This window comes from Sphaerodactylus townsendi, linkage group LG06 (assembly GCF_021028975.2).
Source record: "Sphaerodactylus townsendi isolate TG3544 linkage group LG06, MPM_Stown_v2.3, whole genome shotgun sequence".
Lineage (NCBI taxonomy): Eukaryota > Metazoa > Chordata > Lepidosauria > Squamata > Sphaerodactylidae > Sphaerodactylus > Sphaerodactylus townsendi.
The window spans coordinates 9,911,091-9,932,212 of record NC_059430.1 but is presented as its reverse complement, the minus strand read 5'-3'; the positions used below and the strand labels follow the sequence as shown (position 1 = coordinate 9,932,212).

General features: G+C 50.9%; 1 protein-coding gene and 1 pseudogene across 1 annotated transcript in view; both read right to left on the bottom strand.

Moving 5' to 3' along the window:
- The window catches only part of PLXNA4 (plexin A4), a 203,752-nt gene that overhangs the window by 26,161 nt on the left and 156,469 nt on the right, over positions 1–21,122 (bottom strand). Inside the window, exons 22-23 of the mRNA XM_048500707.1 lie at positions 20,891–21,060; positions 11,440–11,652 (exon numbers count right to left, since the gene is read on the bottom strand). Coding sequence (XP_048356664.1) covers positions 11,440–11,652; positions 20,891–21,060 — 383 coding nt within the window. The remainder of the gene's footprint in view (positions 1–11,439; positions 11,653–20,890; positions 21,061–21,122) is intronic.
- LOC125435971 lies at positions 7,660–7,780 on the bottom strand (annotated as a pseudogene).

Sequence of the window (21,122 nt, the reverse complement as noted above, 5' to 3'; positions counted from 1 at the left end):
CAGCAGAAGGCCATTGCTTTCACCTCCTGCAGGTGAGCTCCCAATGGCACCTGGTGGGCCACTGCGAGTAGCAGAGAGCTGGACTAGATGGACTCTGGTCTGATCCAGCTGGCTCGTTCTTATGTTCTTAAGGCCATTGCATTCACTTCCTGCAGGTGAGCTCCCTAATGGCACCTGGTGGGCCACTGCGAAAGTGCAGGCAGAGCTGACCAGATGGACTCTGGTCTGATCCAGCTGGCCTCGCTCTATGTTCTTAAGGCCATTGCATTCACCTCCTGCAGGTGAGCTCCCAAAGGCACCTGGTGGGCCACTGCGAGTAGCAGAGCTGGACTAGATGGACTCTGGTCTGATCCAGCTGGCTCGTTCTTATGTTCTTATGAAGAAGAAAACCCTAAGCCTGCAGGAAAGACCGCTTGTTCTGGACAACGACGACGAAGGCATCACAGCTTCGGAGAGATGTTTTACGCGGGCCCATCCTGGGAAGTGGCGCAGCTGCCGGGGCGGCCTTGCCTTGAACTCAGTTCCTCCCTCCAGCTCCTTGTCGTCTCCTCGAGAGGCAAAAGAGCAGCTCCAATAATGATCCTTTCTGCTCGGCTCCAGGGTGGTCCGTGGCTGAGCTCCCGCACGGTTGTTGTTGTTCTCGCTGCCAGTCCGGGAAGGCAGCTCGTTAATAATCATTTAGGATATGAAAAGCCGGTAATGAGTCCATGTGTTGCAGACGGCAGGCGCAATTACGGGAACGGCATAATTAGGCGACCGCTTGCCCCACTCGGGCGTGGAGGGCTCCGGAGTGCTCTTCTGCACCCAAGGCTCATGGGAGACATTCGATCAGCGGCAAACAGGTGGGCCCTTCTCGTAAGATGCACTAGCAAGTCTCTGGTTGCGTCCTCGGGGGGCTGGGCTTCTCCACCAAAAAAAAGGTCACGTAGTAACTGTTCCGGTAACTGAGAGCCAGCGTGGTATACATTCCTGCTGGGTGACCTCGGACCAGTCACAGTTCTCTCAGAGGCCCATATGCCTCACAAGGTAGCAGCAGTGGCGTAGGAGGTTAAGAGCTCGTGTATCTAATCTGGAGGAACTGGGTTTGATTCCCAGCTCTGCCGCCTGAGCTGTGGAGGCTTCTCTGGGGAATTCAGATTCGCCTGTGCACTCCCACACACGCCAGCTGGGTGACCTTGGGCTAGTCACAGCTTCTCGGAGCTCTCTCGGCCCCACCCACCTCACAGGGTGTTTGTTGTGAGGGGGGAAGGGCAAGGAGATTGTCAGCTCCTTTGAGTCTCCTACAGGAGAGAAAGGAGGGATATAAATCCAAACTCTTCTTCTTCTTCTTCAAGGTATCTGTTGGTTGGGGAGGGTGTGAAGGTGATTGTGAGCTGCTTTGAGACTCCTTTTGGTAGAGAAAAGCAGGGTATAAAAAAACCAACTCTTCTCTTCATCTACCACATTACACCATTGGGATACTGGGGGGTCTCCAGGTTCCACCTGGGAGTTGGCAACCCTAAAGGGGAGGTGTTGGGATGGGGCTTCTTCACCAGCCTCCAAGCAAACCCTCCTCAGACTCCAAATCCCCAGCACAGAACACAATAAAACAGAGTATCGTCCATATCAGCAGCACGCTTGGACGGATGACTGCCATTAAAAGTACATTTTTTAATTATGTCTTACACTCCCCTCACAGCCTCACTTTTTAATTAGCTGCTGCTGAAGGGATAAGACCTTTGGACTGGAATGACCCGCTTTTCTTTCAGAAAGACGGTCTCTCTTCCGACAAATATAGCCAGGCTTCGGTTCAGAGTGCCAACCCTGCCCCTCCATGACTAGACTGACGCATTTTGTGACTGGCTTCTTGTTTCCCACAGTTGTGAAGGTTTCTGGCGGTTCTTGGCTGTTCATTGAGGTTGGAGCCGTTGAGGGAAAGAGAGGCCTCCTCCTCATCTTGGCCGGTAGCCGGACACAGATTTTCCAAAATGGCGCCCTGGATACTACCAGAGGCCCCGTGTAACCAGTATCCACCCGTCTTCCTCATTCACGTTCAAATATGTCCAAACAAACGCGTTGCAACAATGCAGAAAACAGAAGCTACAACGTTTGTTTATCAGTATTTGATGTCAATTTTTTAAAAAGTATATGAAATGCAGAGTCTCTGCAATGAATGGGATAAGAAGTTTGATCTCCTGTTAAGAAGAAGAGTTTGGATTTATATCTCCCCTTTCTCTCCTGCAGGAGACTCAAAGGGGCTTACAATCTCCTTGCCCTTCCCCCCTCACAACAAACACCCTGTGAGGTAGGTGGGGCTGAGAGAGCTCCGAGAAGCTGTGACTAGCCCAAGGTCACCCAGCTGGCATGTGTGGGGGAGTGTCCAGGCTAATCTGAATTCCCCAGATAAGCCTCCACAGCTCAGGTGGCAGAGCTGGGAATCAAACCCAGTTCCTCCAGATTAGATACACGAGCTCTTAACCTCCTACGCCACTGCTGCTCAAAGTCAAAGCAATAAGATTGGGATTGGGGTGCTGTGTGGTTTCCGGGCTGTCTGGCCGTGTTCTAGCAGCATTCTCTCCTGACATTTCGCCTGCATCTGTGGCTGGCATCTTCAGAGGATCTGATGGTAGGAATGGAAAGCAAGTGGAGTATATATACTGTGAGGTGAAAAGGTGAGGCCATCTGAATAGAGTAGCCTGGCATGTGAGTCATAGAGAAGTCTGTAGCCTGGGAGTAACAATGAAGATAGCAAGGTCAATAGGTGAATGGATCTGAATAGAAGTATCCTGGTCTTTGTTTCTTTTGAGTGCTATAATCTATAGTTGCCCTGTGTTTGTGTGGGGTTGATCAGTCACTGTCTTGATTCTAGAGTTTTTCAACACGGGCAGCCAAATTCTGTTCATTTCCATGGTTTCTTCCTTCCTGTTGAAGTTGTCCATGTGCTTGTGGATTTCAATGGCTTCTCTGTGTAGTCTGACGTAGTGGTTGTCAGAGTGGTCCAGAATTTCTGTGTTTTCAAATAATATTCTGTGTCCAGGTTGGTTTATCAAGTGTTCTGCTATTGCTGATTTTTCTGGCTGAAATAGTCTGCAGTGCCTTTCGTGTTCTTTAATTCGTGTCTGAGCGCTGCGTTTGGTGGTTCCTATGTAGACTTGTCCACAGCTACATGGTATGCGGTAGATTCCTGCAGATTGGGATTTCCACTTCATACCTGTCCCTTCTATGATTGGCCCAAGCTCACCCAGCAGGCTTCCATGGCAGAGCAGAGGATTCGAACCTGGGCCTCCCTGATTTTAGTCTGGCATTCCAACCAAGGTGCCATTGGACTCAAATCTTGTTCTTCTACGGCAGACCAACACAGCTACTCACCTGAACATATATGTTAATTTATGTCTTACCTATTTGAATGGACCCCCCCCCCCCCCAATGGTTCACAATATCCTGAGCACACTCTAAACCTCTTCTTAACTCCCTGTTCCTTCTGGTCATAGAGCAGGAGTCAAAGGGCTTTTTCGCACACAGGGTTTGTTCTTGATTTAATATATGAGGTCATCACGGTTTCTGCCTTTTTTTTTGCACACACTTGAGCTGTAAAGTGGCCCGACCCCTAATCTGTTGCTCTGCTTTCCCAGCCTTTGGTTCTCACATTTTTTCCTGGTCTCGACATAATTGTGCAACCTTTCTTGGATAAAACGGATTCCCCCCACAATCTGTTGCCTAGGTGCAAAATGCGACTGGAACAAGCGGCTGCGAGGGATCACGCCCACTATGTGATGCGATTTCCTCCAACCAATCAGGGATGTGTAGAGCTTGCTAAGCAGTTGCGCGCAAGCATTATTTCATACTGTTTCGCTTTCCGTCTCACTCTACCTCCCGCCCCGCCGGGCGGGTCGCCATGCAGTGCATTGTTTCCAACACCGCCTCGAGCATCTCAAGATAGCGAAGTTCTCAACGCGAGTGAGTACACTGGAGATAGTGAAGTTCACGCTGACTCTCGGCTTAGCTCGCTAAGTAGCTCGGTGATGACAGGGGCCAAGCGTCACACGGAACACGCCCTTGGACGGCACAACAGCCAATCGGAACTCTCGTTTGTACTGCATTCCAGGGCAGTGCAAAACCAAGGGGTTTCTGAAGCAACAAGAACATCCACAACAACCTGGTGTTGTGTGAATGATCTCGAGCGACGAAACAGCAACAAAAAAAGTGCTACCAGGTGGGATGTCGATGCGGGTTGCCTTAATTCAAGAACAAACTGTGTGTGTGAAAAAGCCCAATGATTGAGTGTGGGAGGGTAGTTGTGAATTTCCTGCAGTGTGCAGGGGGTTGGGCTAGATGACTCTTGAGGCCCCATCCAGCTCTATATGTCTAAGCTTCCTGTCTCAACAGGACCTTTCACTTTGGGGCAAAGCTCTTCTTTAACTTGCAGAGTCCCAACCAGCTAATCATTTCCCTGACACTATTTGATAACAGATCAAAGAAAACTCGCCTTTTTATCTTCGGAGCATTTTTTCCACCAGAGAGTCGCATCTCCAGCAAAGGACGTGCCTCGGGAACCATGTGTCTCTCTGCCCCCAGTGAAATCCCACTGGTATATTTGTAATGGGGGAGGCTTAGCTGGGGTTCTTTCAACTGCCTCTGGCAGCCGCACAGCATCCCGTCTTCTTGAGGACCAGAGAGAAGCTCTTGATCTCTTCTTCACAGTGCCGCACGCATTTCGAGCTCCAACTCCGGCGACCCGGCAATTGCCCAACAGCGCCTCCTTTATTGGGTTTTTGCTCTCTGCTCGCGCTTCCTCGCCCGTCGTTCTTTGCAGTCCTGCCTGGGGCAGGGAAATGTTTTATTGCTTGCGACAAAGGCTTTTAAGCCAGGCTGATGAAGTTTGGAACAATCGCTGAAGACGGGGCCTCCTGGAGGGGAACCAAAGGTCACCCAGAGCCCCCTTTCTCCGAGCTCCCCCCGTTCCCAAAGATCTCCCCAAATGCTGCCGAGCCCACAGGAGTACCAGGCTCAAAGAGGCTGCTCTGAAGCTCGAGAGGACTTCAAATGTGGGGGAGAAGAAAAGGGTTCGGTCCTGCGACTCGAGGGCTAAACTCTGTCATCCTTCGCACGGGGTACAGAGCTTCTCTGCTGACACCGAAGACTGAGGTCAGCTTCACATCTCCCCTGCCTGGATCTCATTTGAGAGACCCCTGTGAAGGGAGGCATGAATAAAAGATTGTTCAAGGCACAGCAATCCTGGGAAGAGTGACTTGGGAGCAGCAGTGGCATGGTGGTTAAGAGCAGGTGCACTCTAATCTGGAGAACTGGGTTTGATTCCCTGCTCTGCCACGTATTTATTTATTTATTAAATTTGTTAAACTGCCCACCCCCGAAGGACTCTGGGCGGTGTACAGTAGCCCGAGGACCACACTGCATCCAACAGGCCAAGAACAACATGACAACAATAAATTAAGTGAAATTAAAACAATGTACAAAATCCATAAAAAACGTAACAGCATAGACCGTAGCAGCATTAAACAAAATGACAATAGTGCAAAAACAAGGAGTGTAAAGCCTAGCGCCCGATCCCAAAGCCGGGATCGGGATGTTATTTGATGTTATATCGGGCGTGCTAATGATGGAATAGCACGCCGTACTGGGGCATCCTGGAGGAGGAACCTGTGGCCGGCCTCAACAAAGGCCCGGTAGAACAAAACCGTTTTGCAGGTTTTGTTCCAAGATCTCTCTCCAAGATCCTGCAGGGCCTGCACCTCAGATGGAAGAGTGTTCCACCAGGCAGGGGCCAGGGCTGTAAAAGCCCTGGCCCAGGTAGAGGTCAGCCGCACCATGGAGGGGCCAGGGGCCACCAGTAGATGGTCACGAGGAAGAAGAAGGAGAAGAAGAAGAAGAAGAAGAAGAAGAAGAAGAAGAAGAAGAAGAGGAGGAGGAGGAGGAGGAGGAGTAGTTTGGATTTATATCCCCCCTTTCTCTCCTGCAGGAGACTCAAAGGGGCTTACAATCTCCTCGCCCTCCCCCCCTCACAACAAACACCCTGTGAGGTAGGTGGGGCTGAGAGAGCTCTGAGAAGCTGTGACTAGCCCAAGGTCACCCAGCTGGCGTGTGTGGGAGTGCCCAGGCTAATCTGAATTCCCCAGATAAGCCTCCACAGCTCAGGCGGCAGAGCTGGGAATCAAACCTGGTTCCTCCAGATTAGATACACGAGCTCTTAACCTCCTACGCCACTGCTGCTCCCAAGTCACTGTTCCCAGGATTGCTATGCCTTGAACAATCTTTTATTCATGCCTCCCTTCACAGGGGTCTCTCAAATGAAGGTATGAGGGACCCAAGCCGCGAAGGGCCTTAAAGGTCAACACCGACACCTTGAAGGTGACCCGGAATCCAACTGGGAGCCAGTGCAGACGGCGCAGCACGGGGGTGATATGCTATCTGAATCAGTAGTCGCGCCTACCAGTAGTCGCGCCGCTGCATTCTGGACCAGTTTCAATTTCTGGATCATCCGCAAGGGAAGGCCTGCGTAGAGCGTAGAGTGTCGTCGAGTTGCAGCCGACTTGAGCTGTGGAGGGTTATCTGGTGAACCAGATTAGCTTGTGCACTCCAACTCACGCCAGCTGGGTGACCTTAGGACAGTCACAGTTCTTTGGAGCTCTCACAGCCCCACCCACCTCATAGGGTGTTTGTTGTGGGGGGGGGAGGAGATAGTAAGCCCCTTTTTGAGTCTTCTTGCATGACAGAAAGGTGGGGTATAAATCCAAATTCCTCCTCCTCCTCCTCCAGCTGGGTCTATGATAAAACAACAGCTTCATGGTTTTCAAACTGGTTGTGTGTACATGCTTGATCTACGCAAACGCACACACCTCTTGTTATTACCTGGCTGAAAGAGGCAGCTATGGACTTGTGAGGTGGGGGGCTGATTGCAGTCACACACACAATGCAGCGACGGAAATCTCATTATTTTCATAGGATTAAAACCGGTTTAGCCGTGCGCTGGATTTGGGTTTTCGGCTGCCGTTATTTTTGGAGTTAGAACTTTAAAAAATGCATCTGTGGAATTTGGTTTCTAATCCCTTTGGAGAAAGAAGTGTTTGCATTCAGGGGAAAATGCCAGAACCCAGGAAGCAGAACGGCAGGTAAATCTAAAAAATAAACCCGTGAAGATCTCCCTCTGAAGACATTTGGATTTTTACACTGGTAAAAGAATATTTTTACAACTCTGGCCTGATCGCAGGGGATTAGAGTACGGTGACCAGCCGTCCCGCTTTTGGCGGGACACTCACGCTTTTCCGCAATGTGTCCCGCATCCCGCAGGGTTTTAAAATTGTCCCGATTAGGCAATGCACTCCTGCGGCCGCGTGCGCCTCCTGCGCTGCCGCACTGCCTTCTGGGGCGCTTTCCTGTTTCCTGCCCTGTGACAGGGCGGGAAACAGGGAAGGGCCCCAGAAGGCAGTGCAGCAGCACAGGAGGCGCACGCGGCCGCAGGAGCGCACTGCCTTTTGCGGCGCTCCCCTGTTTCCTGACCAGGGAGCGCCGCAAAAGGCAGTGTGCTCCTGCGGCCGCGCGGGTGCGCACACCCCTTGTTACAGGAGTAAAAATCTGGTCACCTTAGATTAGAGTCCATTGCTCATGTGGACGAGTGAGGAATCAACCCCGGTTAAGAGGCCGCTGCTCTTAATCACTACAACATGATGGTACTCTCCCCCCTAAATCCACTAAATATATAGTCCTCAAACAGAGGGCATATCAGATATTAAACTGATAAGAACCGACACTACACTTGGTCTTAGCTAAAAGACCAAGAAGCGAGTGGGGAGTCGCCCCTCTGGACCAACCACACCACACCGGCTCTCATCACTAGGGGAAACTCCCGGAAAGCGGTCTTAGGACAGCGCCGTTCGAAGGAATATTCCTATCTTGATTGGATTCTTTTTGTTAGTGCAGAAGGAGCTCCCTCCTTGCATTCTTCTTCAGTCCAGAGCAGTGTTTCCCAACCTTTTTGATGTCGTGGTACCCTTGACCTCGATCTTCATATCTCAGGGTACCTTTGAGGTTCATTTGATATTTTTTGCATTTGGGGGGCTTTTTTCCCCGTTTTTGGTCTGAAAGTGGGGGGAGTGGCAAACAGGGGAAAGGAAACCAGCGTTGACAGCCGCGTTGTTTGTTTGCCGAAATTCGGCATGGATTGGGGGGATTTAAAGAGAGAGCTCCCTTTAAGTCTACCCTCCGAATCCACACCGAATTTAGGCAAATAAAACAATGCTGTTTCTCAATGTGGTTTAAAGGGAGCCCATGAGGCTTCCAACCCCCCCCCCTTCAAAATCCATTTGATTCCTGTGGGAGGGGCAGGCAATAGCATTGTCATGGTACCCCTGGGCCATGCTCAGGGTACCCCAAGGTACCACGGAACCCTGGTTGGGAATCACTGGTCCAGGGGTTTCACAACCATGGGTACATTGGGTCTCTCCCGTGGCCAGCCTCGCAGTTGAGTGGTACAGCGGCAGCCCCGGCTTAATTTGTTCCAACACAAACTCTCTGCTTTTTCCCCTGCTTGTACACAGCACGTTGCGAGCTCCTTTTACGGGAACGGGGCAGCCTCATTTGTCCATGCGTGGAGACCGAAGCCCTTTCAAAACTTTGGTGCTGCAGTCAAAGGCAATTCTTCTCAGCGCCGCCACTGCTGGGTTCCGACGTGACCAGGCAATTATTTTTAGGAGTGGACGGAGACCTCGGCTGCGGCGAAAAGGCGGTTTCTTAGCAACCAAGATGCCCCTCCGGAGCAACCTTGCTTAATTATGTCCTACTTTTTTTTATATGTCATACCTAGGTTTTTTCTTAAGGGACAGAGGAGACGTGCGGTGCTTGCAAGCCCTGGGAAAATGGGCCGAGGTTCACGGCTGAGTTTGCAAACCTGCATTCCCATGAGCAAAGACAAACAGCAATCGGTGATCACAGATTCAGTGCTCTTTTCCATGACGTGATGTCTGTGGTACGAAGCGTCGTCAAGCTGCAGCTGACGTCGGGCAACCCTCAAGGCATGAGATGAGCAGAGGTGGTTTGCCATTATTGCCTGCCTCTGCACAGCAACCCTGGGCTTCCTTGGTGGTCTTCCATCCGAGTACTAACCAGGGCCAACTCTGCCTTGTTTCCAAGATCTGATGAGCTAGGGCAATGATGGCTAACTTTTTTGAGACCGAGTGCCCAAATTGCAATCCAAACCCCATTCACTTATTGCAAAGTGCCAACCCGGCAATTTAACCTGAACGCTGAGGTTTTAGTTTAGAAAAAACCGGTTGGCTCCCTCTTCCACCGCCCCCCCTTACCCGTCTGCCTCGAAAGCAGAGTGGCTGTCAGCCCTGCTCTCTAGCCTCTCCAGCAAGTCCTGCGTGCACCACTCTGTGCCTCTCTAGCATCTCTGCCTCCTCTGCGCCCCCCTTGGGCAGAAGCCACCCAGAGCACAGGCACCAGGCCCGCCAGCGAGAGGAGCAGCAGTGGCGTAGGAGGTTAAGAGCTCGTGTATCTAATCTGGAGGAACCGGGTTGATTCCCTGCTCTGCCGCCTGAGCTGTGGAGGCTTATCTGGGGAATTCAGATTAGCCTGTACACTCCCACCTGCCTCACAGGGTGTTTGTTGTGAGGGGGGAAGGGCAAGGAGATTGTCAGCTGAAAGTACATTGCTCTGCATGTGCGGAAGGGGCCCAAGTACGATCTGAGTTTGACAACAGGTAGCTCTAGGAAGTACTTTTTTGTGATTCCTAGAGCTGCCCATTGTCACTTCCAGGTACGACCAGCGCTGAGGCACAGATGTACCAAAGCAAAAAATGCTATTTTGACCCCCCCCCCCTCCTGCAGTCCTATTGGGAAAGCTTGCAATCTAACATACACACACACCCATCCCAGAGGTGGGACCCCACAGGTTCTCACAGGTTCCCGAGAGTAGGTTACTAATTATTTGTGTGTGCCGAGAGGGGGTTACTAATTGGTGATTTGGCCACGTGATTTTTGCCTTCGTTACGCCCCTCCTCTCAGCAGTAGCGCGCAGAACTTGAAGCAGTCTAGCAGGAAGTGCACCGGCGTACGTGGCAGCCTGCACCTGCGTGCATTCGTTTCCCGCCCAAGGACCGGCGCAGCAGCTGCGTCCTTGCCACAGCCCCATCAAGGAATGCCCCACCCCCAGAATGCCTGGCCACGCCCCCATCATGCCCCGCCCATCCCCATTGGCGCTACGCCACAGTTTGAATCCCACCACCATGGGAGCCTGTTACTAAAATTTTTGGATCCCGCCACTGACCCATCCCCACCCCACTGGTTGGGATTGAAACGGCTCGCCAGGAGAGCTGATCTGGCTGACCGGCTTCTCTGTTTTTATCAACGCCTGTGTCAGCTCTGTCTCCTTTTCTCCCAAGTCTGCTGAAAAGAATTCATTCCTCAGGAGGAATTAAGAGCCAAAACCAGCCTCAGCACATCTGTCTAATTAACACGCCTCCCGGAGCAAAGAGAAGATGAACCGAATGGCTCAGGCGAGCGCACATACTGGAGGGGAGGATGAACGTGCTGAAGAAAGAAAAGGACCTGAGGGAGGGCATCTAGATCAATGTTACATTCCCAGACGCTTCCGGCAAACTCATAAGCAGACCTTGAACAGGTCGTCCTTGCTGTTCTGCAGCAACCAGTGAGAAGTATTTGGAGATATACTGCTCCTGAATATGTAGGCTCCATTTAGGTAAAAAAGGTGGTGGTGAAGGGACAAGATGGCCTTTGCCACTGCGCCCATTTTGAAATGGTTAAAATCTCCTGTAAAATGGCATTGGGGCCACAGGTCTGACCCGAGACTTCGGTCACATCTAGTTCAAGCCACAGCTGTGATGTGACGCAGCAAGAAACATCTCCCCTACCGGTCGGAGAGCTCTCCTTTCTTATCTTTTTTAAAAAAAATATACTGAAGTTTTGTTTCAGATTGAGCAATTACATACCACTTACAACATAACATACCAATAAGTTACAAACTTCAAATGAACTCTCATAGTGCTATGTGTCCAATCCCCCATTTGAGACAAAAAACAAAAACAGAAACAAAAGAAAACACAAATACAAACAAACAATAACACATTTTTAAAAAGGAAGAAAAGGAACAAGAAGAAAAAAGGAAGAGCAGGAAGAAGAAAAGAGGAACTAAAAGAAAAAAAGAAGGAGAAGGAGAAGGAGAAGGAGAAGGAGAAGGAGAAGGAGAAGGAGAAGGAGAAGAAGAAGAAGAAGAAGAAGAAGAAGAAGAAGAAGAAGAAGAAGAAGAAGAAGAAGAAGAAGAAGAAGAAGAAGAAGAAGAAGAAGAAGAGAAAGAAAATAACTTCCAGTTAAAGGAATCTTTCCCCCCCCAAACTGTTTATCCGATTTTAAATTGTTATTTAACCATATTCTAGCGCTATTTATATGTTAACATGTTTTTTATATTCTGTCTTAGTTTAAAGCTCACCTTTCCACCCAGTTCTTGTAGCTGGGGATGTCCTTGGCGTAGAGGAGCTTATTAGACGGGGAATCTTTGCCCAGGCGGTGCTCGGATGTCGAGCAGGAGTCCATGAACGTTTGGGCTACCACCGACAGGCAGGCGTCCGTGATGCTGTTCTTGTGGATGTCGAAGACAAACTGGGGGTTCTTGATCATGTTCACCCAAAACCTCAACGGCAAGCTGAAGGAAGAGAGAGAAGAGAAGAGAGTCTGATTTAATGGCATTTGGGATCATTTCTGAGCACAGTACAAGGTTCCGAACTCTGTGCTTTCCTGGAAAGGCAAATACAGAGCGGGGGAAGTTACGGGGCTTGTAGTGGCAAACTAGTCGATTAGTGGATATACTTAACCAGAGGTGGGATCCAGCAGGTTCTCACCAGTTCCCGAGAGTGGGTTACTAATTATTTGTGTGTGCCGAGAGGGGGTTACTAATTGGGTCTGCTTTTCCGTCAGAAATGCCATTAGGTCCAAAAATCATAAAGTCCTGTTGTTTCCTATGTGGCTGGTTAGCAAAGGTAGAAAACGGGATAATTCTCCCTGTTGGGCTGTTTTAAAAACATGTTTTAGAAATATGGTAAAGTTCCTTGTTTCAGGAAAGTATCTTTCTTTTGATTTCTAGAAACAAAATTAAGTATTTGAAAGTATTAAGTATTTGACAGGCAGTCAATTAGAGGAGAAGTCGTTGTTTCTGTTGGCAGTAGACGATAGGACTTGCTAGAATGAGTTTAAATTGTGGACAGAAAGATACCAGCTGGAAATTAGGAACTTTTTTTTTACAGTAACAGTTTTTTACAGTAACAGAAATTATTAATGCCCCGCCCCGAATGCCCGGCCACGCCCCCGTCGTTCCCCGCCCAGCCCCATTGGCGCTACACCACTGTTTGAATACCACCACCATGGGAACCTGTTACTAAAATTTTTGGATCCCACCACTGTTAACTTAACCCTTTCCCCTCTGGTAGGTTTTTCCATGCAAAGGTCCCTTCCGGTGGCCTGTTTTTACTTGTTTTTTTGCCCCCAAAGTTAGATTGAGAACCTACATGTTTTGATTTTATTCACTCATTTCTACTGCTTCTTTCTCCCCAAAGCAGCTTGCGTCATTCCCTTCTCCTTCCTCTTATCCACACAACAGCCCTGCAAGTTCGGTTACACTGAGCGTGCATGGAACTGGTTGGATCCGACCTTAGGTGAGTTTGGGGCGGTGGTGGTTACGAAGAGTGAAGCAGCCCACCGTCCCGATTAACTGTGTGCCCCCCCCAACCCAAGATCCCCTCTGATACTGGATTTCATTGCCAAATGCGTGAAGAAGAAATGTCCTATCCCTTGAAATAAGCTTATTGGAATGTTCTTTACCAGCATGGTGTAGTTGTTAAGAACCGGTGGGCTCCAATCCGGAGAACTGAGTTTGATCCCCCCTCTCCTCCATGTGAGCAGCAGACTCTAATCTGTGAACTGGATTTGTTTCCCTGCTCCTGCACATGGACCCTGCTGGGCGACCTTGGGCCAGTCCCAGTTCTCTCCAAACTCTCAGCCCCACCGGCTTCACAAGGGCCCCTTCCGTACACGCAAAATAATGCGTTTTCAAACCACTTTCACAACTGTTTGCAAGTGGATTTTGCTCTTCCGCACAGCTTCAAAGAGCACTGAAAGAAGTTTGAAAGTGCATTATTCTGCATGTGCGGAATGAGCCAAGATGTCTGTTGTAGGGAGGGGACCGGAAGGTAATTTTAAGCCACTTTGAGGCTCCTTATGATTGAGAACAGCGGGATACAAATCCAAACTTTTTTCTTTATTCCACACTTCAGCTGCCCATTTCTGCACCTTTTTCTGCTATCGAGTCGCAGCTGATTCGTTGCAGCCTCTGGCGAGGTGTTTAAGGTAAGACGGATTTGGTGGGTTTGCCGTTGCCTGCCGACATGCTCACGACCCTGATATTCCTTTGGAGGCCTCCCATCCGAATACTAGCCAGGATCAGGGCTGAGAGTGCATAGCTGGGCCAAGCTCACCTAGAAAGTTTCCACGGGAGAGCAGGAATTCAAACCTGGGTTTCTCGAACCCCAGTCCGACACCTTATCCGCTATGCCACGCTGGCTCTCTTCTGCACATTATTATTATTATTATTATTATTATTATTATTATTATTATTATTATTATTATTATTATTATTATTATTATTATTATTATTATTATTATTATTATATTGATACAAAAACAGTTATACACAGCAAACAAGATCAATATCCTGGATTTTGTATTACATCACACATCGGACACTTCCCACATCTAGGACTGTGTGATGTATCGACGAATAATGCGTGCAGAGCCGAGTAGGGTGGCCTTTTGCAGCTGACATATGGTGATTTTGTCAGCGCCGATTGTTTTTAAGTGCCGTCCAAGGTCTTTAGGCACTGCACCCAGTGTGCCGATCACCACTGGGACCACCCACAAAATCACCATATGTCCGCTGCAAAAGGCCACCCTACTCGGCTCTGCACGCATTATTCGTCGATACATTTATTTATACTTATTTTTTATTTATTTATACTTTGGGCTTCTAGACCGCCCCATCCCCGAGGGGCTCTGGGCGGTGTACAGCAGATAATAAATACAATTTTAAAACATCATAAATAGGCTAAAACTTATAAAAGCAGCGAAAACTAGCTAAACATTAGCATTTAAATGTAAAATAAATATAGGCATAGGTGTAGGTGGCGCCCGGTGCCTAATATTAAATTCTTCCACCCCCAGGGAGAACGGTAGGTCTAGATAGATGTTATAGGCCCAGATGTAGAGGCCGGCGGAAGGGCCAGTGAAAGGGGCCAGCGGAAGGGGGCCAGCGGAAGGGGGCCAGCGGAGGCCGGAAGGGCACCATCAGCGGCAGGACTCTCCAAAGGCCCGGCGGAACAGCTCCGTCTTGCAGGCCTCGCGGGAACTCGCCAAGGTCCCGCAGGGCCCGAACAGCTGGTGGGAGAGCGTTCCACCAGGCGAGGGCCAGGGCTGTAAAGGCCCTGGCCGATGTGGAGGCCAGCAGCATCATCGAGGGGCCGGGGACCGCCAGTAGATTGGCCTCTACCGAACGAAGAGGCCGTGTGGGAACATATGGGACATGCGGTCACCGAGAAAATCTCGAGGGTCTCCAGGCAGCGTGGGCCTTAAAGGTCAACACCAACACCTTGAAAGCGATCCGGAACTCTACAGGGAGCCAATGTAGTCGGTAGCAGCACAGGCTGAATATGGTCCCAACTGGCGCTGCCTGTGAGCAGAAGCGGCGCCGCGTGTTGGACCAGTTTCAATCTCCGGATCGAGCGCAAGGGAAGGCCAGCGTAGAAGCGGTGCAATAGTCTAGCCTGGAAGGTGACCGTTGCGTGGATCCTGATGGCTAGGTCACGGCAGGAGAGGAAGGGGGCCAGCCGCCCGGGCCCTGGCGAAGGTGGAAAAAAGGCAACCCGGGTTATATGGGCCACCTGGAGTGCTCCATAGAAAGAGGCGAGTCCAGGTGGACCCCGGGATACGCCACAGAGGGGGTCGGCGCCAATGTAGGCCCCACCTCCCACACCGGCGGCTGAAAAGTCCCGCCCTCCCCCTCGCTGACCAAGCCAAAGGATCTCCGTCGCCGATGGATTCAGCTTTAACCTGCTCTGTCCCAACCAACCAGCAACCGCCTCCAGACAATGCTATAGAGCCGCAGGGGAAGCGGCTGCTCCCCCCCCTCCATCGACAGAATGAGGCTGGGTGTCATCCGCATACTGATGACAGACCAGCCCAAAACTCCGTACCAGCTGAGCAAGGGGTGGAGTACGCCAGATGTTAAATAATAGCGGCGGGGATATGCAAAGCGCCCCCTGGGGTACACACATAAGCGGGCACTTCTGGGAGGCTTGATCCCAGCGCCTCACTTGCTGATTCCGGCCCCGGAGAAGCGAGACAATCCATTGAAGGATATGCATGCCCGTACTCCGGAGGAGGCCAGGCGGTGGGTCAAAAAAGGTCGCGATCGACCATATCAAAGCGCTGCGGTAAAGATCTAGCAATACCAGCAGCGCCGATCCTTCGGTCAAGCTGTATCGCGGAGTGTGTATCTGTGACGGCGACGAGAACAGTCTCCGTCCCATGCCCAGCATGGAAGCCGGACGGGAAGGGGGCAAAAGCCGATGTGTCAGCCACGAAGCCGGGCAGCTGCTCCAGCACCACTCTCTCAATTACCTTCCCCAGAAGCGAAAGATTCGAGACGGGGCGGTGATGGTGGCCAGATCCCTCGGATCTAGCGATGGTCTTTTTAAGAGTGGGTGGACCACTGCCTCCTTCCAACCCATCGGAAAAGACTCCTTGCTCAAGGGAGGCATTGATGATACTCAACAGATGGGAATTAAGTAGCTCCTCCCGGCAAGTTTTTTGCAAGCCAGGAGGGGTACGCGGATCCAGAGGACAGGTAGTAGGTCTAACAGCAGCTAAGGCCCTGTCAATAAGCGGCTTCAGAGAGCAGGGAAAACTGGGCCATGCAAAGGGCCTGTGAAAGGCGGCAAGGGAGCCTCCAGTTCACCTAATTGTATCCAGCGTAGGAGGAAGGTCACCAGGCGGGGCGTGGCGACCTTATCCGCCAAAAAGCTCATAAATGCCTCTGGCCTAATGCTCGAGGTGGGAATTTGAAGAACCCTCCGATAAGGAGGTTAAAGACCGAATTATCTGAAACAATTGTGCGGGCCGAAAGCTGAAAGTCCGGATGCGAGAGAGGAGGAGAAGAAAGTTCTCTTCGCTTCAGCCGTCATGCCATCTCATAGGCTTTCATAAATGTCCTACTGAGATGTGCGCGCAGCTTCGTCACGAGATTTCCTCCGCATATTAAGCTCTAGGCGTCTAAGCACCCGTTTCATGCGGCGTAGCTCCTCATGTACCATGGAACACGCCGAGAGCTGAGAACGCATAGAGGCCGCCGAGAACAACGAGGCTTCGATGGCATCAGAGAGCCGAAATTCCAGTCCTCTACCTGCTCATCGAGTGTGCCCGGCGGGTTCAGGGTCCCTTAAGAGCATTCAGGAAACCAAGTGGATCACGCATAAGTCTCCGCGGGCGGGCATAAATCAGCCCGTCGCCCTAGACGGGGAAGCGATTGAGGGCATGTCCATCCGGACCGACAGGAAGTAGTGGTCGGACCATGGCACTCTGTTGACAGAGGACACGACCAAATCAATCCCCGACCCAAAGACCAAATCCAGGCGTGTGCCCGACCTGCATTGAGTGGGGCCGAAATTTACTAAGGAGAGGCTAAGCGTCGCCATGCATGGATGACACTAGGTCACGCCGCTGCTGTACATGAGGCGGCATCGGCATGGACGTGGAAGTCCCCCAAGACAATAAGCCTGGGGAACCGCGGCGTGAGTCCGACACCACCTCCAGCTGACGCGGCAGGCTTAGCCTCCCGGCAACTAGGCGAGCGGTACACCAGGAGAACAGCCAACCCCTCCAGGGCCAACCACTCTAGGCCGACACACTCCATGCCGGTGATCTCTGGGGTGGGGAGCGCCCTGAAGGGAATAGACTCCCGGACGAACAATGCCACCCCGCCACCCGGGCCCTGTGTTCGTGGTTGGTGAAACCACGCGCCCGAAACCTGGTGGTAGCGACCTCGCTTACAAAGGCTGACGGTCTCACCCTTTCAGCGCACCCAGGTTTCGGTGACTGCCGCCAGGTCCACCTGCTGGGCTCCGAGAAAATCCTGGAGCACCTTGAGGTCTTATTGTTAATGGACCTGGCATTGGTAATCAGCAACACCAAGGACCGAAGCAGAGTGTCCCTGATCCCAACCACCATCGTTCGCCGGGGATAGGTCCCGAGGTCAGAAGGCTGACGAGCATAGCCGCGTCTCGATAAGCCTTCTATCATATGGCCGCCGCCTACCGCAATATCTTCCCCGTCCCATCAGCACTGGGATCCCTAGCCCCAAAGTTGGTGCCCCCATGACTCAGCTAAATTCCCTCCACCCAGAGCCTGACTGAAATAACCCCCCCACTAAAGGTGGGCCCAGCTCTCTTGTGGGGTGTGTGTGTGTGTGTGTCTGACTCATTTCCAGCCCTACATCACACAGTCCTAGATGTATTATTATTATTATTATTATTATTATTATTATTATTATTATTATTATTATTATTATTATTATTATTGTTGTTGTTGTTGTTGTTGTTGTTGTTGTTGTTGTTGTTGTTGTTGTTGTTGTTGCTGTTGCTGTTGCTGTTGCTGTTGTTTGTTTGTTTAATGTAATATACCGCCCCATCCCCAAAGGGCTCTGGGCGGTGTACAACATAGTATATATAAAATCAGCATGAATATAATTATGCCAGTTTTAAAAGGACACTGACGTTTTTCTCCGAGCTTGACTGGAAATTAATCGAATCTGATTAGGAGATCTTTCTTTCCGTTCCCTTTTGACCGCCCCGCCTCTCCACCCACCTGTTCCCCCTTTAAATAAACCTCTTGCTCATTTACTGTGAGTGGCTCCAATCAGCCTTAAATTAGTGACACGTGAGGATGTTAATAATATGCTAATGTTTCATTAGCTGGAAGCCACTCCGACACGACACCTCGGGTTTCCTTTTTTTATTTCAGGGTGGGTGGGGGCGGGTGGGTGGGTGGGTGGTTATGCCGACAACCTGCCAGTCAGGAGCATCAGTAGAAATGCACTGAAGCGAACACACTTGAACGCTTGGTGCATTTTTCCAAAAACGTGGCGTTATCTTTCGTAGGGCTGGAAATGAGTCAGACACACACACACACACACACCCCACAAGAAGGTTTGCTTCCCAGCAGGTTAGCCCACCGAGGAAGGGGAAATCCTGCTTGCTGATCTCAGCTTGTGGTTTCTACTCCACTGGGTGCAGGGGGAAATCTTGTAGAAGAAGAGTTTGGATTTATAGCCCACCTTTCTCTCCTGTAAGGAGACTCAAGGTGGCTGACAAGCTCCTTTCCCTTCCCACAACAGACGCCTTATGAGGTAGGTGGGGCTGAGAGAGTTCTGAGAGAACTGTGACTAGGCCAAGGTCACCCAGCTGGGATGTAGGAGTGTGGAAACACATCCGGTTCACCTCTGCCACTCAGGCGGAGGAATGGGGAATCAAACCCGATTCTCCAGATTAGAATCCACCTGCTCTTAGCCACTACATCACGCTGGCTCTCTTGTAGTATGGTTTCTATCTTGCTGGCTTCTCTTCGCCTCCCTTCCCATATTTCTCATTGCAAGACACCTGTTCATTTTGTCGAGAACTCTGAAAACCCAGGCCTTGTCATGTTCTCCAGGGGAGGGCAGGAGGTTTTGGCATCCTGGTGTTGCTGCTTGTAGGTGGAATTAGAACTGTGCTATGGAGGAGTGTGTGAGCTCATGGGAATCCTTCTCACCAAGGCCAGGGAGCACCTGGTTCCTATCCAAGAGATCGGCCTTGGAGAGATGCAGGCTTGGAACCAGCTGGGGGAAACTAAAAGGGGGGTGTTGCCCAGTGGTGGGATCCAAAAATTTTAGTAACAGGTTCCCATGGTGGTGGGATTCAAACTGTGGCGTAGCGCCAATGGGGCTGGGCGGGGCACGACGGCGTGGCTGGGCATTCTGGGGGTGGGGAATTCCTGGGCGGGGCTGTGGCAAGGACGCAGCTGCTGCGCCAGTCCTTGGGTGGGAAACGAATGCACGCAGGCGCAGGCTGCCACGCACACCGGTGTACCTCCTGCTAGACTGCTTCCAGTTCTGCGCGCTACTGCTGAGAGGAGGGGCATAACTAAGGCCAAAATCACATGGCAAAATCACCCATTAGTAACCCCCTCTCTGCACACACAAATAATTAGTAACCTACTCTCGGGAACCTGTGAGAACCTGCTGGATCCCACGTCCGGTGTTGCCTAACAATGGAGTGAAGGGAGGGGGTGCGTTCTGAATACTACAGGGGCGGCCAGGTGTGGAAGCTTTAGTCTTGGCTCTTCCGCACAGGCAGAATCATGCACTTTCAATCCACTTTGCAGCTGGCTTTGACTGTGCGGAATAGCAAAATCCACTTGCAGACAATTGTGAAAGTGGATTGAAAGTGCACGATTTTGCACGTGCGGAAGGCGCCAAAGAGCTTTGAAGTGTAACCTGTTTGAGCGCCGATTAATCAATAGATTTCATATCCGCTGAGTTTGTTTATTAGGAGGTCCGCAGAACACGACAGTGTTAGCTCTGTCCCTTCCTGATGACTGGGCTCCGCCCTGACTTAGTTTGGCCCCGCCTAGTTTTTATTACTGGTTTGTGATCAGTCTGATATGGGACTGGACGCGAAGTGGCTTACGACATTCTCCCTTTCTCCATTTTATCCTCACAAGGGAAGGCAGGTTATTCTGTAGGTTATTCTGTAAAGTAGGTTATTCTGAGAGACTGCGACTGACCCAAGGAAACCCAGTGAGATTTCACTGATTTATGCTAACCCTGTCGGGTTTCTAGGGCAAGAGACATTCAGAGGAAGTGTCCCATTGCCTGCCTCTGCATAGCTGCCCTGGACCTCCTTGGTGGTCTCCCATCCAAGTACAAACCCAGGCTGACCCTTCTTAGCTTCCGAGATCTGACGAGATTAGGCTAGCCTGGGCCCCCCAGGTTAGCTGAATTATGGCGAGCCCATGGGATTTTGAAGAGAGAGGACATCAGAGGTGGTTTGCCATTGCCTGGATAGCAACCCTGGGTAGCAACCCTGGCCTTTCTTGGTGGCCTCCCATCAGAGTACCAACCAGGGCCGACCCTGATTAGCTTTTGAGGTCATAAGAACGTAAGAACAAGCCAGCTGGATCAGACCAGAGTCCATCTAGTCCAGCTCTCTGCTACTCGCAGTGGCCCACCAGGTGCCTTTGGGAGCTCACATGCAGGATGTGAAAGCAATGGCCTTCTGCTGCTGCTGCTGCTCCAGAGCACCTGGTCTGCTAAGGCATTTGCAATCTCAGATCAAGGAGGATCAAGATTGGTAGCCATACATCGACTTCTCCTCCATAAATCTGTCCAAGCCCCTTTTCAAGCTCTCCAGGTGAGTGGCCATCACCACCTCCTGTGGCAGCATATTCCAAACACCAATCACATGTGTGAAGAAGTGTTTCCTTTGATTAGTCCTAATTCTTCCCCCCAGCATTGTCAATGGATGCCCCCTGGTTCTAGTATTGTGAGAAAGAGAGAAAAATGTCTCTCTGTCAACATTTTCTACCCCATGCATAATTTTATAGACTTCAATCATATCCTCCCTCAGACGTCTCCTCTCCAAACTAAAGAGTCCCAAACGCTGCAGCCTCTCCTCATAAGGAAGGTGCTCCGATCCAAGGTCTGACAAGATCAAGGTAGCCTGGACCATCCAGGTCAAGGCAAGGAATGAACTGAGGTGGTTTGCCACTGCCCGGCCAAGGGGCACCCAAGCCTCTGCACTTACCAGTTGCTCTTCCAGGTGTGCCGGACGTGCGGGTCGTGGATGTTGTGCTTGTCGGCCTGCTCGTCCAAGAAGTCGAACATGTACTTGATGGCCAGCGGGAGGGCGCTGCCCCGATGGGCGGTGCTGAAGATTGTCTCAAAGAGGTCGTCGACAAACTTCTGTAAAGTGCCCTGATTGGAAGGGAGAACAGAAGGTGTCAAAGGGAGGTGGGCGGAGGGGAGGGCCGAAGACA